The sequence below is a fragment of the Meleagris gallopavo genome, chromosome 3 (genome assembly GCF_905368555.1).
Source record: "Meleagris gallopavo chromosome 3, MGAL_WU_HG_1.1, whole genome shotgun sequence".
Classification (NCBI taxonomy): Eukaryota; Metazoa; Chordata; class Aves; order Galliformes; family Phasianidae; genus Meleagris; species Meleagris gallopavo.
In genome coordinates, this window is record NC_139406.1 from 42534342 (window position 1) to 42552465 (window position 18124).

The window sequence follows — 18124 nt, forward strand, 5'->3', positions numbered from 1 at the left end:
CACTGTCTCCCATCCACTTGCTCTTCATAAGACAGAAGATGGAGAAAGTATTCCATACATCCACTTTTAATTTTAATTCTGAACGGAAATACTTTCTACAACAATAAATGAGCTCAAAGGAATAAACAAACAAGACAAAACCTATGCCATGTAATTTTTAAAAAAACCTTACAACTGGAAATAAATGTTTTTTACTATATTTTCATGCTCAGTGATATCCAAAATAGCAGAATTCTGAGAAAGCATTGTATGTTAAAAAAACTCATCCATCTTTTAATAATGAGAAATTTATTATTTTCAGACAGTTGATAAATAATTTGTCATGTCCAGCTATGTGCTCTTCCACAATTAAAACTTCCTTTGTTTAAGCTTTTAATATACATACATACACTCTTACATTCTCTACTCATTCCAAACATAAGACATTCCAGGTTCCTATGAGGAGCAGTCTTTATTCCCACTCTTTTTCACTATCATTAAATTATTCATAGAATTCCAATTAAAACAAATCAAAGACCACACAAGTAGTAGCTACTTACTTCTAAATTAGGATTTTCAGCAACTGCTGTCAGAACTACCCTACTTGCCAAAGCTTCTGCCTGAACGACTGTCTCAGCATCTGCAGAAAGTGGCCAAGATGAAACACTGAGAATACACTGGAAGATCCCTGAATGACAAGGTAAGAACAGTATTTTCAGGTCATCAGTAGAATGGGGTCCTACAATCGTTTTGTTCTTGAACACGAGACACTGATATTTTGCAGGATCCACCTGAAAAGCAAAATTCACATCAACTTCAACAAACTTTTTGTTAGAGGACAGCTTCATCCAAAATACCACATTTATTGCATCACCATTTTTATGCCCCACTTCCATCTGACTTAACTGTAGGCATTTGCTCTAAATTTAAAGAGTTAAAGTGTTGGTAGGTCAGCCTGAAAGTTGCTGAGGCTTCTGTCCAGCATCTAGTAAGAGATTAACATAGGAACTGTAATATTTACTATATTTTAAAGGTAGGAATTAATAAGCAGTGATCTCAAACCTACTAGAATTTATGCATGCAAGATAAGTTTTCAAGTCAATCTTATCATGAGATACTTACACTTACTATTCCTACTCACTGGAATAAACCAGGAGGCCTGCCTAAGAGAGGTACCACTGCTTTTGTTTATATTAACTATGAACTGGGAAGAACTTACAACTCTCTAAAGAAGGCTATTATTTCATCATCAACATATTATTATGACATCTGATAAGATTACAGCTTTATGCTTGTAACTGTACTGAAAAATACTTACCTTTTCCCCATTGACTGATATACTGAGTATCCCAATGCTGACCTGCAGCCACCGCTCAGTTGGATTAAAAATGCTAAGTGCTGTCTGTGATGCAATTCCCACACAGCAGGCATTAGGGAACTTCAGCTCTTCTGGCACTTTTACACGTCCTTAGGAAGGAAGCATGCTACTGTTAGTTCCAAGTATCCTGAATAAAGCATCACTTAGGCTGTCCTTACTTCAAGTTTGTCAACTTGTTTGAGCAATGCTGTCTTGCATCAAGGAAGTATTTGAACGGAAAAAGCAGAAAGCAGCTTCAGCCCCTCGGTCCTGGGATTTTTTGGCTTAACTGGCTGTTAATGTCTGCCCACAACAGTGACAGAAATGCCTTCTGCTTCTCAGCTAAAGTGCAGCTAAACTTCCAGGGCATGACTTGTCTTGCCTAGCACAAACTGCAGCTACGATTTCTCTCCCTCACAACAAAGAGAGCAACAGATCCTTTCCACAAACACCAAACCACTGAATGCTTAAATCTACTTTTCTTGATTACAAAAAAATACATGTTAAGAGTATTAGGAATACTATAAGAATACTAAATTCAGAAGATACCATTAACTAAAGAGAATCAGTAATATCATTTTTCTCAAATATCAGCTTGCATGAAGAATAGCTGTGGTCACACATACTCCTAATCTTACTTACTCCTTTATAGTAATTTTAGCTATTCCTGACCACGGCTATTTTAAAAGTGTGCTTTAAATAAGCCTTACCAACACCAGGTGTCATTGAAAAGTCCCACTCATTTCTACTAGTCCCAAGGGGTTGTACAGTACACGATCTTATATTTAAGATGTTCTTGTTCCAGGAAGAAGAGTGTGGATGACAAAGTGCAGCTGTACCCAAAGAACCAGGACCAATATTTGAACCCAAAGGGATTCCTACTGGAACTGGATTTTCCACATGTCCTGCTGAGATGCTCGAGTAAGGAAGCCCTGATGGTGGTACACTAAAACCAGCAGAGCTGCAGCCATGAAACTGAGGCAAAACTTTGTTTCCAGTAGATGGTATGTTTCCTAGATGCTGCTGCGCAAATTGAGTTGTTGCCAAGGAATGGCCTGGAAGTAACGTGGCAACAGAAGAAACTGTTTGACTTTCAGAGGTAGTGATGTGGGATTTAAAGCTTGAAACAGGAATATAGCGTTCACCAGGAGCGTTTTGATTTATCGGAATACAAGTTCTTAATCCAGGATATACAGGCAACGCATTTAAGGATGGCAACCCCTGGCTCTGTGCTTTATTTGTCTGATCCTGCCATACTTCTTGTGCACCAACATTAACAGGAAGTGGCTGAAAGACGCAAAATTTACTTGCAAGAGCTGATATAACAGGGTCTAACTCTTTAAGAGTTGCTGCTACTTTTGAGGCAGCTGAGGTAAGCTGCCTTTCATTCTTTGGAAGATCTTCCTTGGTCAGTTCTTGACCTTGGCCTTCAAGCTTTCTTTCAGGATGCGCCAGTTCATTTTCTTCTGATTTCTGATCAACACTGAACTGTATTCCTCTGCGGTTTCTTTGGCACAAGTAGTCTTCTAAATTCTTGTTTGCTTGTTCCTGTGAAGGAGTTGGGCTGGCTCGAATTATCGTTGTACTTAGTTCACTTGCATTTTCACTCTAGTAAGCAAATGTAATACACAGTATTACGACAAATTTTACACATTTCTAGAAAAGCAAACAGGATTCATAAAACAGACCCTAGTACTGGTACTGCCACCCATTACCATTAAGTGATCAAATTTGTCAAGTCTTGTTACAAAAACAAGACTTCAAACATCTGCGACTCTCTACTCTGAGAAAGAAAGCCCGTTGCTTCAGCCTGTTTGCTATCTGAAGTCACATGTAACTAGCTGTATGGCATCTGCTTGATATGAAGCCAGTTTTCTTCACAGCAGCCCCCGTGGTGCTATGTTTTGGATTTGTGATGAAAACAGTGTTGATAACATATTGATGTTTCAAATACTGCTGAGCAATGTTGGCAGAGTCAAGGCCACCTTTGTTTCTCACTTTACCACAGCAGTAAGTAAAGCTGTGGGTGGGCAAGAAGCTGGGAGGGGAGATGGTCAGGACAGCTGACAAAAAGAAATACTCCATACACTCAGAAATAAAATTGTGGCATATTTTTTCCAGAGTAACTCTTCCTTGGAGATTGCCTGGGCATTGGTCTGCTGGTGGTGATTTCTTTAGCAACAATTATCATCTTTTCCCCCCCCCCCCCCCACTTCACTTATCAAAGTCCTTCCTTAGATCTAAAATTTTTACTGTTTTTCTCATACCTACAAACAAAAAATACGTCTAGCAGTGAACATTTCTACTAACCATTAGAGAAATCCAAAAGTTATTAAGATGTACCTATCTCAGTGGAAGCTTAAATGGTATCACTTATTTTTGTAATCTAAGAGGTTTTCAACTTCTGTTTGTTTTGAAGTTTCATCCACAAGGTCGCACATTTTGGAGGGGGGAAGCAAAACAAAGATCTCAGATTCCAAGGAACCCATGGACTGAGATAAGAGAATATTAACTATCTTAATCAGCATAAGACTGCAAGTCTGAATTGAAGTTTCACTCTAAGAGTACACTCTTTACTACATCAGTAAGAACAGTGAAAATGATTATCAGAGGTAGACAAATGGTATTTTCAGTCCTGAAATCAATTAGTGAAGTTAAAGCTAAAATATGCATTGATAAACATTTCTTAGGTTGTAGGGGAAGAGAAGTACTCTTCTCAGAAATTGAAACAAAACAGAAAGGGATAAAGAGCCTGCTAGCTGCTGCTAGAATACTGCACTGCATTCCAAGAACAGAATTACTCAAGAAGCAACTCAGAAAAACATGGAAAAAAATACACCAACTCTACCTTTTTCCAGAAGTCCGTTGAATGGTTTACTCTTACATTCACTAAGGTTTGTAATTTAACAAAACCTACTTCAGAATTTAAATTTCTGAAACTTGGGAGCAGGGAAGAAAAGAGGGAAAAGCACAATACCTTTTTGCTAAGCACAGTGTACACTAAGCTATTCTGAAACCCTTAAAACTGTTCTAACCATTAAAAATGTTTTTGACCATGTAACAGTTCATAGGGCAGAGCATACGGCATAATTAGTCATAGATTTTTTTCTTCTTACCCAGTGTGTCTCTGGCTCAGATGTTACAGATGTATTCTTAAGCGTACTGTCAGATTCAGAGACATACGTTAATCTGCTCATGCTTGGGCTTGAGTAAACTGACTGAGATACAGTACTCTCCTTGCAAGATGATTTTGGATGATGTGATGTGCTAATAAAATCAGCTTCAGACCTGAAAAACAGATAGGAAGTACGTCAGACTACACAGAATGCATGTCCATAAGAACATGAATTCCCACTGGACATGATATATGTTTAAAACTACAAGACTTGGTAGTAATCCTATAATTCACACAGCTCCTCTTATTACTGGAGCTCATTTAGAAAAAACATTACCCATTCAATTGCTAAGAAATGTTGAAATCTTGGGGACAAAGCTGCAGTTTCAAATGTGAAAGTGTTCATAAGTAATACAAATATTTCTGATTATTCTGTCACCACAAGCAATGATATAAAATAGAGAACAAAATTGACCTAAATACAAATTTAAAAAACAAAACAGCAACCACCACCCAGGCCATCATTGGTTGTATACAATATCAAGCTTTGTTATTGCATAACTAGAACCATAACAAAAAATGAATGAAACCTAAATACAGCAGTTAACAGTTCCATCATGACAAAGGTTTAAGTATCCACGGTATCTGACTAGCTGCAGGCTGAGTATTCGGTATTCTTGCATTACTGGACAGTCCTGAGTAGAAACAGATACATTCCTGTCCAGCAACTCTATCATTATACCAGCAAGGGAAATAAATCAACAAGTCTTGCTTAAGACTGCTCCTCACACACACACACATTAAAACTTAAGAGTAAGCTTACACAAGGAATGAAGTCATAATCTTAAAAAAAACAAAAAGTCTTCTATAAACTGAAGTCAAAAACAATATTTACTTTAAAACCCTATGACTCAAAGATCCCCATGAAACTGTAGCAATTCTTATAACCCACGCTAAGAAATGTACCCTGAAAACGCTGTTCCAGAAGTGTCACTAGGAGAAGAGTGGATCAGCGGTGAAGTTGAAGGCCTGAAGCTATACTGCTCATCCTCCAAAGGCTGCAAGTCACATTCAGGGAGCATGGATTGATGCTCTGATAAATAAGCAGAATTTTTTAAGAGTATAAGCACAGGAAACAAGTCTATTTTCAAGAAAAACCTTTTCTACAATTGGTTACTTTTATCTTTTTAGATTATTAGTTAAAATTACTTACCAGTACTATTTTGGGAAGTTGAAGAGAGCTTCTCAAAAGTTACATGTTTCACATTCCCACTGCCAGCAGCACTGCTCTCTTTGGTTCTCTCCTCCATCTTTGTGCTTTGCGTCTCTTCATCAGTGTTCAATTTTTGCACAGGCTTTGCTTTTGTAGGACTTACTGAGACATATTTACCAGGTTGTTTGGTAGATTTTACATTGCTGAGTGGCATGATGTTTCTTGTACTTCTCTCCAAATCATTACATGGTTCGGGAACAGCATTTTTCATTTTATCTACTGTTCCTCCATCTTCCCAGCTACAACATCTGCTAGTAAAATTGTCAGCCTGCTGAGCAAACAGAAGTCTCTGTGCCATTTCCCTTTTAGATGCTAAAGGAGTTTCACATGTCTGTGCTTTGTTTCTATTAGGTGAAGTTTGGGTATCCAGCACATCAGATTTAAGAGTAGCACTCATCAACTGCACATGTTTACTATTTAATATATCAGATAACTTCTCTGAATACTTATCACTATTTGCAGCTCTGTCTTCATGCCTGGAAGCATCAGATGAGCTAGAGATATTCTGAGTACCATTTTCTGCATTAAAATAATCCAGAAACTGCTCCTCTGTTAGTTGCTGCTCATTATGATCATTTAAAAAGTCTTCTACAAGAGTTTCTTTGTTTCTAACTTTACCCAGAAAAGCGCCTTCAGACATACTGCTCTGGACAGATGTCTCAAGTTTTACAATACTCTCACGCTCACTTTCATGTCCAATCTCATCTGTTTTTTTGAGATATTTTTCCATATCAAATGTACTGTTTTCCACATGGCTGGATAATGCCTGATCAGCTGTGAGTTCCATCTCTTTAACAATTCCAGGAAGGAAACACTTTTTTCTATTTTTATTGGAGAGTGTCATCATCATAGCAGCCAACTGGGAAGGATCAGCACTGCAAGAAGCATTAGCAATAGCAGAGGCAATTGTGCTAATACTGAGGACAGAGTCAGAATGATTAGATAAGCCACCTTCCAACTTGTCTTCATTAACTCCATCCTACAACAAAGAAAAGCAGGTTAAGCACCAAATAAAATTGATTTTTTTTATGATTTTGTATTTGAATTTATGCCTGATGTGGAACACCTGATACTACATTAATATTTCTTGTTGCCACATGCTTAATCTGTTGCCAAGGACAAACACTACAACAAGCAAACTACTGATTTTCCAAGTCTGCTTGCTGTAAGGATTGCCTGCTAGGAAGCTTCTGTTCCTTTAAAACTTGGCAACTTGATACACACAAAATTCTCATATCTGCCTTAATCTGGTTTTAGGGACTACAAGTAAATACAACCACAGACAGAGTAGGGAGGAAACTGACCAAACACACACTATCTTCCCAAATAACTTCCAATCATCTGCCTCTCAACAAAGTGAAACAAAATCAATGCCACGCTTCTCTGCATCTCTGAAGTCTGATGACTTATTGAATTCACACACTGCCTATTCTTAGCAAAGCACTGGAATAACTGGGTAATGTCACCTCTAGATCATAATCTCCTCCCATTTCTCTTGTAGATAAGATTTCTTTTTGTGAACTTGCATTTATGTCCTCCCATAAATATCCACACAAGCCTTCACAGTATCCTCATAAAAAGACCATTGATTTATGGAGTGGACAAGTAGATTATGACTAAGTACTGGCTGTAACACGTTGTTATCAGGGCACGTAGTCTGTCAGGAGACTATGAGTAGCCTGAGGTCCATAATGGGGTATCCCAGGGAATGATGCTGTGCCAGTATCATTATCAGTGACGTTGATAATGGAACAGAGCACAGCCTCATAGCAAGTCTGCCAAGGTTTGGTTCATACACAAGGTGGGCTGGCATCGTTCAGAAGGATCTCAGCAGGTTGGAGAAATAGAATGAGAGACATATTGTTAATTTCAAAGAAAAATGCCTTTCAGCCTGGGGAAGAATAAGTCCTTGCACCAGCACTGGTTAGGGACTGACCAGCTGGAGAACAGCTTCGTAGAAAAGAAGTCAAAGGTCCAGGTAGTCATCAAGTTGACCATGAGCCAACAACATGCCCTTGTAGGAAAAAAAAAAAAAAAAAAAGCCAACAGCAACCTGTGCTGCAGCAAGAAGAGATTGATCAGCAAATTAAAGGTGCTGATCCTTCCATTCAGTGCTGGTACAACCAGATCCACAGGATCATAACAATCTAAGAAACTAGTCTAAGAAGTAAAAGACATCTGCTAGGATTCAAGTTATCAGCACAAAAGCAGTAAGTAGGTTGAGATTGAAGTCTAAACTTAGCCTTACTCAAAGAAACAATAACAAAAGAAGTGACTTTTGCTCAAGTTCATACTTGCAATTAATAGAAAACACGAAAAAATACCTTTGCTTTACTTTTGGAAGCAGTTTCTGTATTAATGCTTTTTTGTATTCCAGCTGCAGCCTCCACACTACACCACGCACTTTTGCAGCTGGTAGAACCTGCATGTTCTTTTGCTTGAGCTTCCAAGTCTTCTAAGAAGAAAGAAAAAGACCTACAATTAATTTCCAAGTATATCGGTTGAACAACTTCATTCATGGGATGTGAATGTTCCTGTGTGATCATTACAACAGTTTTTTCCAGTTGAACACAACACAATACAAGAACCATCAACAATTGCCTGTATAGTATTGAAAGAACATCTTAGTTAACAAAATTAGTGATGTTAATAATGCTCACACTTCATTTTCAGGTAGCCTACCACATTAGCACACGCTAAACATGTCTTTTCATAAAACGTTGTTCACAAGGTAGCATAAACGTAGACCCAGCTCCAGCATAAAACCGTAAGAGTTTTTTCATATACTAGAGAGTCTGAGAGAGATAGATAGCAGTGAACTGGTGATCTTGAAGGATTATACTCAGAAGGACACCTCTCTGAAACCATCAAGTTTATTAAGAATCTTCTCGATTATCAGACAGAACACACATAGGAAATACTGTACTGATGAGATGCAGAAGCTATTATATCACCAAGGGAGCTTCTACTCGAAGGAAAATATCCAGACTCCATAGAACACTAAATACTATTTTTTTAAATGCTCTGTTTAGCAAGAAAAGTAGTATGAAGTGTGTTTACTTCAGTTAATTTATCTTCTACTTGCGGTAGAGAAGCTATTTGGTCGCTAAGCTCTCAGTTTCTTCTGCATCTACTGTTCCTTCAAAAAGGATTGTATACTAACATTGCTAATAAAGATAGTTGTCAGTACCTCTGAAAAAAATTCAGATGACAATTGTTATTAATATATTGGGTATTTAAGTCAATTTGTGGCCACTTTTTCTAGCATTTACAAAGTAACTGCAGAGCACACTACGGTATTTATCTATTACTTAAAGCAGCAATTACAGCTAGCTTTTACCTGAACAAAGGTCACAAGATTCAAGAAACATCCGGGGACTGTTTGTTTTTAAACAAACCGTAAACAAAAATTCAGACTAGTGTAGAGTGAATTTAAGCACACTAGCACTAGGTTTAAGGAAAACAAAACAAACAAATGCAATAACATAATTAGGGATGCTTTAAAAATACTTGGAAGGGCTCAGAATGGGGAAAATAATGGCTATAAAGTTGCTTTTAAGGAAGTGTCGCACATAAAAATCTAACTGATGTTTTCATCACTGTAGAAGTTTATGTAAGCCACTGCACTGAGGCTACAAATGGATTCAGAAGGCTGATATTGCCTTAAGTGTATAAGAACAGCAAAGATGCTTTAAAAGGAACTCATCTTTTGATTAAGTGCTCTCAGTCAATTTCCTAGATATATCTCGTTCAGTTGACATGCAAAAATGCACCTTCTGGTCTTTATATATAAGATTTTGGAAGAATTTCCTATTCTTTTAAGTCAATCAGATATCCCAGGAGTATAATTATTTATTTATTCTACAAGATGCAAAGGAAAAGTTAGACTTGTATATACACACACAGACACAGTTATAAACCAACCTACTACTTTCCCTACATCCTCTATATCTAAATGGAAAATAAATCAACTTCCTTTTTGTGGTTCATTGTTTTTGTTGGGTTTGTTGTTGTTGTTCTTTTGTCAACACAATTAAATAGCTTTTTCAATAGAAAAACCCTGAATAGGCTTTAATTATTACAAGACATTCTGGTATTTATCCAGCATCTGAAAATGTGGAAGTGACCAAGGCAATCGAGTCTACTACTTGGTATTGGAATGCTCTCTCACGCAATGCTTTAGGGTGATTGTGAATACCTTCCATCTTCACCCTCACAGGCCTGAAAATGATTAAGATTATTAAAATGAGTCTATCACATACTTCTTTCCAGTCTCTATCACATACTTCTACAGTCTTTACTAGTTATACACAAATAACTCCTTGTTACTGTTACAACCACTGGTCTGAGGTTCATCCTGCTATTTAATTACCTGGAAACACTTCAGAAAATTGTGAAGTTTCTTGGGTAATGTCACCTACTGATGCATCAAATTGCCTTAGCAAAGCAACAGGTTGCCTTGTCTTCGGAGATGTAATATGATAACCAAAAGAAGGCTATAAAAAAAAAAAAAAAAGAGACAACTCAGAATACAACATTTGTAAATTCAATCATGAATAAACAGTTCCAGTGGGTAGGCAAAGTAGCTTCAGCCAGTATCTCCTCAGTTGGTATTTGGCTGAGAAATAACATATGCCTCCTAGCTTTGTAAATGCCTAACTGATATACATACAATGCTATTTAAATAACAAAAAAAATAAAAGCACACAACACACAAACAAGAAAAAAACAACAGAAAATGTATTTAAACCAGTTAGACAAAAGGAAGTACATATGCTCTCATCAGTTCTGCAGCAGTACAGAACATGCTCGCTCTACCAGTACGCCAGGACAAAACTGAATTACACAAGCATATCCCCTTATACACAACTCTCAGGTTCTGTTTGTCTGCAGCACAAGTGAGATACTGTCTACCAACAGCAGATAAGAAACACATAAAAGTCTATTGGTAAGGTTGAGGTCTAGATGATTATGCTTTTACTGGAATTGAGCATTTGCTTAGATAGCACAATTATCAACAGCCATTCAGACACCTCACTGCTCAAATATCCCTCTTAGTAGTTTTCATTCAACTCTGTGGACTGCTTGCTCAGATCTCCAACAAGCAGCCTGTTACAAGGCCTACTTCCCTATCTATAACCCTATGTTTTGATCAAGAATTAATTATAAAGATTCCCTGGTAACACTAGCCATCCTTTCACATCATAAGTATCAAATGAGAATCAAAAAAAAAAAAAAAAACAATTCATCCTTGTTGTATATGCATATAGAACTAGAAGTAGTTCTCAGTTACAACAACAAAATAAAGCAGTTCTAGCTGTTTTTTCTTATCCTTCCCTTGCCTCTCATAACACTGAGATACATACCCGTTTCACATCGCTGCCTCCACCAAGACAACCAAGAGCTTCAGACCTCTGACCGAAGAACTCTCCCAGAGACAAACGTAAGTAGCTGGCATCTTTACTAACATCAGACATTTTTGGTAGAAGGCAGCTACCAGCAGATTTCCATGAAGAATTCGCTAATTCAGATGCATTTAGAATGTCTACTTTTTCTGCCTGCAGACAAGTGACAAAAACTGTCGTTTGTAAATAAATGGCAATTTTTTCTGTTTGCATTCAGATCATTACTTACCTGCAGAAGTCTGTGTGCTTTTTCAAATTCTTCCTGGTCTTGTGCAATCACTGCTGCTGCTTCAGCTTAAAACCAAAGAAAACATTTATTAAAATAGGAGTTGTCATTACTATTCTGCATCATTAAACTAAACTTTGAGGCAAAGATGCTTAATTCTACATCCAAGACAACTTGGGACAAACCAGGAGTTATTTCTCACCTGATAGCGAGAAAGGTTCATGTGAAGTCAGTTTTAAAATAGCATTCCCTAACCCTTTAGGTACCCAGTATAAGAAGCATTTGGCTAGCTACCTTAGAGGTCAGTACAGAAGGCCTCTTACAACCTTGTCCTGAAAGCAAATTATATTAATTATTGGTTCTGCTACCTATACTAGGTAGACTGGAGCTTCCAAACCAACTTAGACAACATTCAGGTTAGAAAACTTCAGCAAGGTGCTATCTCTGAACTTAAACAAAAGAAAGACTGGTTCAGTCTGTATCAGTTCACAAAATACCTGTGCAAGTTAACATGGCCAAATGTTGTTGTCTATAAAAATTACTTCAGAGAAGTTGGAATTTCGTCGCTTTTGAGGAAAGCAACAAAATTGTAACACCTCTTTATTAAGAATCCAACTATAATTCCTAAAAGCAACCGAGCACTGTCAATGACATGCAGTCACAGCCAGCTGAATTTTAAGTCAATAACAACTCCTCTTTAATCCTCTATATAAGATATGAGGACTTATGAGACTTCCTGAAGCATTAAACTGTCAAGTAGCAACGCTGCACTCTCTGTACAGACAAGCAAACTAGCTGAGAGAAAAATGCCATCCACACTGAATCAGGTGGAAAGCATCATTTCTTTAAAAACCACCAGGTAAGGGAAAAGCTAACGAGCCCTGAAAAAATTACAGCAGACAACTATTCTAAATAATTTGGTAACTCAAGTCTGAGATGCAGCCAGGTATCTGAAATATCCTGCTACCTGAAAAATAATGAAGGAGCTCTGCTTTGCTGACACAGTAAGTAGGGAACTTCCCAGCACACAATCTTATTTGTTTGATCCAACAGAAAACCACACAGTGCTGACAAAATTTCAACCCAACAACCCTGCTTGACCTTGTGTTCATACAATTCTGCACATCATCATACACAGCATCTTCTCTGAAAGAAAGAGCAGCCTTGAGCAGACATCTTCAGAATACCATCCACACCTCAGCTTTAGAAACAAGAAGAGACTAGGAGAAACTCTGCTGCATACAATGCTGAAATCTGTACAGTAAGACAGTTGTTCAGAACACATTTTGGTGCTGAGGAATTTATCTGCCTACAGCACTGCATACATACTAACCCATCTTGTATGACAAACACGGAGTCTCATGAAGATCAGCCTCAGACAGGTAAAGGAAAATTAAAACTGAAGTAGACAAAGGTTCAAAAAACCTAGAATTTCTTAGAAGAGTCCTGTAAATGGCCCTTACTAAGCTCCAACATTTTTCAGTACCAGTACTAACTGTAAGCACTCAGCACCAAGAAGTTCACAAAAAGAAAAAAAAAAAAAATCACCAGCCAGAGAATTCAGCAGCTCTTTTCACATTTACTTGCTTCTATAATAACTTCTTGTTTACAGTTTCCTGTCTTATAACCATCACACAGTACAGAACAATGGCTTCCTCTTCTTGATGAGAAGAATAACAATAATTAAGATTCTAACCAACATTTCTGGAAATGACAGATAGGGTAGCTATTTTTCTCATACAGCTGGTATCAGTGACACTCTTACTGGGAAGAGAAAGAAACATGGAAATCAGCTGTCAACTGAAACTAATGTTACTATCATTATATGCTGATGACAACAACAGCTTTCAAATAAGTTTCAGTATCTAAAGCCTACAGGCTTTGCAATACTAAACACCATTTATTTTTCAAGTGGAAAAAATAAAAAAGGAGGAGAAAAAGTTTCCTTAACTACACTAACAGATAGCAACAGCCAACTAAAATAGGAAAAAGATTACATACATCCAGTTATGAACTCATTTATTTTATCATCCTCAGACAGGTTTAAATCTTGTTCTTCATCAAATGAGGTATAGTAAGCAAGATCGGTCACCCATTTGCCTTCTTCGTTTTGATAAACAATGCTATGTGGTGCATCACCTGAAATATACAACAAATGATGCCTGGATGATTAAAATAAAAGGAACGAGGCAAAATGTCTTGAATTTAAATGAGTCCACTCACTAAAGGCCAGCAACGAGTTATTGTAGATCAAGTAGCTGCAACTACAAGTTGCAGCAGCACTGCCAAAGAAGCAACAGTTTGCAATAGCCATCAGTCAGTAATTTATAAAAACAAAAACAATTTATTCAAGTCATATTTTTTCTTATTTATAAAGAAATTGGGGATTTTTTTTTTTACTAAAGAAAAATGCACCGCTTACATTTTTATTTCTTTTTCCATGCAACAGTGGCATAGTTAGGTTATATATAAAACAACGTACCTGTGTCTGTTGTAGCTAAACTTTTATTCTGACAGCTGTCTGCAGTTGGAGACAAGTAAGTATCAGAGAGGCCAACCTCACACCCAGCTGAACCTGCAGCTGTCCCAGGTGCATCTGCACTAAGAGGAATTCTAGGATCGGTGTAGTGCTCCAGAAGCCCTTCTGCTGGATGTAGCACTTCACTATCAGAAGCAGCAGACTGATGCTCAGAGGACCATACTCCTTGCTTGGAAAGAACACCCTCGCCATCAGCTTTATGGCTGCTGATGCGCTGAAGATACAGTGAATCTAAACACAACTCAGCAGCACTGCAGGATTCCAGCACATCTCTGCTTGTCATGGAATTCTTAGGAAAAAAAAATTAACAGAGATTCTTAAGTGTCAGAATTGCATTTGTTAATTGCTTGTGTTAATAGTTCTAGGTACTAAATAGCCAAAGTTAACCATGGCTGAAAAACATATTCAAAAAACAACGCCTTCTTATTCATCTTTTGCAAAGAAAGTTTGGGTGTTAGTTCAACCTCTTCTAAGTTTAAAAGCACAATCATATTTATTTTATGTTAGCCTTATTCTACATATATTTAAGAGATAACTCCATACCAGTTGTCTTCTCGCTCGGGGCAGTTTTTCTATTTGCACAGGACACCCAGTCATCCCTTGCTTTTGTGAGCCTTCATCACTAGCATTTCCTGAGTCTCCTCCTGTCACAGCCTGGTACTGACTGGGACCTTGGAAGTCCTCCTTTAAAAAAAAGGAAATAAAAATGTTAAGTTACATCACATCCACAATGCTGAAGAGAAAAATGAAACACACTGCTAGCTATGCCAGTTCACCAATCTGCCTTCAGTATGTACAGAGCAAGAAGATGGGGCATCTCTTTGCTTTTTATTCCCACTACGTTATTTCATTTTCTTTAACAAGGGCCCTGTGCTATTTCTCCTCTGAATCTATCACTGAATGAGAATTCCAACCCAGAACTTTTTGGCACCTACCCCACTGCCCATCTACAGCCAGGGTGAAGCAGGAGCATCTTGCCTATTCACATCAAGCCTGAGGTCAGAGGACACAACTCTGCTGTTCTCACTCTTCACCACAGCCATGCAGTCTTAAAACAATCATCTATTCTATTCCTCATATACAGCTGTCCATCAACACCTGGCAACCTGTGCAGACTGCCATCAAAAGGGTCAACAGATCACTTCCCACAGCCTGGAAACTTTGATGTCAGGTGGGAAATTTATGAAGCTATCAGACAACACATCCTTAGAATAATTATAATCTTTGCAACCATGATTCAATCAATAACACTTCACTGCTCTGGTCAAGCATGCAAGTATCAAGTTATCATTCAGGGTTACAGACACCAAGCAATCTGTAAGAGAGAAATGGTGTTCTAAGACAAACCACCAGGCAGCTGTTTCTCTCTGCTTACCCTCCTCACACAGACTTCAGGAGACCATTTACTCCTTTGCAAAAATAGCCTCATGATGCCACGTTTAATAAAACCTTGAAGACTATTACCTTGGTAATCAAGCTGGTGATTGAAAAGCTCTTTATGAAAACTCATCGTACAAAATGAAATAAGCATTAATGCCAACAAACATTAAAGTATTTCTAAAAAGAAAAAATAAAACAATCCTTTGTAAGAAAAGAAATCAATTTGTTTTCAACAAGATGATCAACTTCTTAAAAGAAAACTCCACACTGTTCTTTGAACAACGTTGCACTTAAACTATAACAAAGAGTAGCAACAAGTTACAACTATTAAAATCATTTCTTGTCATAGAACCATCAAAACAAAATTTAGCAATGCCTACAAAGAAAATACACTCATCTCCTGGAAATTACAAGATATGAAGATGGCCTTCCTTGCAGTTCATCCAACCAGCTTGTTGGGAGTGGAAGGAAGAGGTAAAGCTAGTGTTTCGTGGATATTAGACAGCGTTAAGAATTCCTCGCATCCAGTTGCTGGTAAAAATCATGGTTTCATAAGACTGCAATATTAGTAGAGGCTTTTGCTTGGTTACCAGCAATATTGTTTCCCCTACTAGACCTGAGAGGGTTCCAAATGCTTACCTACAAACCTGATACTAAAACCATCAGTGGGAAAAGTAGAGAAGGGAAGCAAGTTATAGAAGGTGCACCATAATTCATTCAAACGAACACCTCACAGTTGCAGTAAGTTTAAACTCACACATGAAGCAGAACTCAAAGCAGCCCCTGAAAAGTTGAACTGAACAGCAGCACAGACTGAACTTGTCAAGCAGAGGCTAGCTCTTACTGCAGCAAGTGCTGACTTGCATCCTACCTCACTGTTGCTTTACTCTAAAGGTCAAGCTAGAATATCAACAGGTGATGCTGAATTGCTAATAGATACTTAAAGTGCTGCTCAGGTCTTTATTCCTTTTTGTTACCCTACAGCTTAGAGATAGAAAAGATATTTTATCTGAAAAGCATACTTATAATAACAGGGCTTAAGAAATGAAGTCTTAAGCAGTCCAGCAAGAAAAGGTCCATCTTCAGGAAATACCATTGATGTTATGTTAGTTATTAATCCAAGGATGAGTCTCCATCATATCAGAGGACAGAAATACAGCCTTAGTACTTGGGTTACTTTCCTCTTTGCAAAAGCAAGTAACAAAACTGACTGCACAAGGTCTGGAACTGCTTATCAGGAGAAAGGAGAAGTCCATGACAAAGATAAGATAATAAATACAAACATAGCTATGCTACTTAGCTGCTTTTGTTTCTTTTTATTTTTCTCCTAGGGAAAACCTCGCATAGGAAAAAGAAAGTCAGAATCTCTGCTTTATTTATAATAAATAATAAATATATAATAAAGAATGCTTTATTTCCTGCTTAGAGCTATATTTGCTATCAATTACAAAAAAAAAAAATTAAAAAACAAGAGTCCTTTGCTTCATGCTATCTGTTGGGTAGTGTTTGGGTTTGATATGAAAGAATATCTTGTCCACCCTAACATAACAGACAACTCTCAACAACACTACTGTGTTTCACAGCCACTAGGAATACTAGGTTTGCAACTCAATCTTGAACTTACTTGAAGCAAGCCATTTTCAGAAAGCTTCAGAGCTGTACAGCAATCTGAAAGCTTCCCTATGTCATTGTCTCCTCTGGTCACTTCAGGTGGTATTAGCTGCTCAAAATAAGCTTCCAGTTGGTTATCAAAGAACTCTTCATCATCAATATCATCATCTATTGAAACAAAAGAAAACATCCCATTCATCCTTCAGAGGTATTTTATAAATCACTTGGCAGGCTATCAGAGCAACTCCATAATCTTTAATACATCAAGACACATTCATACAGTCGGAGCAAAATGATCCTGTTTTTCCACCTCAAAATAAATTGGGTTTTCTTTAATATTCTTAACACAAACTTTTGATCAAGTATTTTGCTACACAGAATTATGGCTTAAGTAATACATTTCTCCTCAAGTAGGTAGCAATGTTGTGTCAGAATTCTACATACAACTATCCAGAGAAAACTATAAAGTTACAAATCCCTTACCTGTGGAATCTCCTCCTAAGCTTGAAAGAGATGAGAGTTTCTCATTTTCTAAAAAACTTGAAAGACTAACGCTAAGATGATCACTTGAGGTTTCAGTTTCTACCAGTTTTTCTGAAGGTTCAGATGGAATAACCTGTGAGAAACATCAATATGTAAATCCACCTGTGACTTATCAGCTATTGTATAAATCCCTTTAATAAGAAGCAATTAAAGAGGTTTAAGTAACATTTTAAAACTCTCCGCTTCCTTCTTCCATCCCAGGAAATATTCAGCTCCGGTGAATTTTGCCTTCTAGCTTCCACAGTAGAAACATGCAAGAAACACAAAGATCATAGAAGGGAAAAACACCTGACTAACACCAAACTTGAAAGATCTCAGAACCAAAATACTGAACTACTGCATTAAGGAGTTTATCAGAAAAAGAAAGTGAAATCCTGCATCTTAAAGTGCACAGTAGGAAACACAATAGGTTTCTATAATGCTAAAACAATGCCTCTTCAGAAATCATACACCGAAATCAAACTCCTGATATTTTTTTGTTTAAGAAAGCAGTAACGCAATGCCTACTTTGGATTTAGTCTCACATGGTTTCATCTCTGCCAGCTAGGAAATATCAAAGTTCAGAAAGGGCAGACAAGTTTTGAAAGAGAGGTACTACTTTTCAATGACAGACTGAGAGCATTCCACTGCAAGTCACAGGCCCCTGTGGCCCATAAAGCACACACATGCACACAAACACAGATCAAACAAAAGTAA

General features: G+C 37.5%; 1 protein-coding gene across 3 annotated transcripts in view; it reads right to left on the minus strand.

The window, feature by feature from the left end:
- Positions 1-18124, minus strand: part of CEP192 (centrosomal protein 192) — a 58700-nt gene that overhangs the window by 34964 nt on the left and 5612 nt on the right. For 2 of the 3 annotated variants that reach the window (XM_085220734.1, XM_085220733.1), the window contains exons 6-20: positions 17369-17501; positions 16899-17053; positions 14438-14578; positions 13838-14183; positions 13357-13494; positions 11359-11423; positions 11091-11282; positions 10097-10220; positions 8049-8179; positions 5665-6703; positions 5418-5544; positions 4453-4624; positions 2047-2944; positions 1298-1446; positions 540-770 (exon numbers count right to left, since the gene is read on the minus strand). In XM_085220734.1, the coding sequence (XP_085076860.1) occupies positions 540-770; positions 1298-1446; positions 2047-2944; positions 4453-4624; positions 5418-5544; positions 5665-6703; positions 8049-8179; positions 10097-10220; positions 11091-11282; positions 11359-11423; positions 13357-13494; positions 13838-14183; positions 14438-14578; positions 16899-17053; positions 17369-17501 (4041 nt within the window). The remainder of the gene's footprint in view (positions 1-539; positions 771-1297; positions 1447-2046; positions 2945-4452; positions 4625-5417; positions 5545-5664; positions 6704-8048; positions 8180-10096; positions 10221-11090; positions 11283-11358; positions 11424-13356; positions 13495-13837; positions 14184-14437; positions 14579-16898; positions 17054-17368; positions 17502-18124) is intronic. The other variant, XM_085220735.1, reaches the window with a different exon arrangement.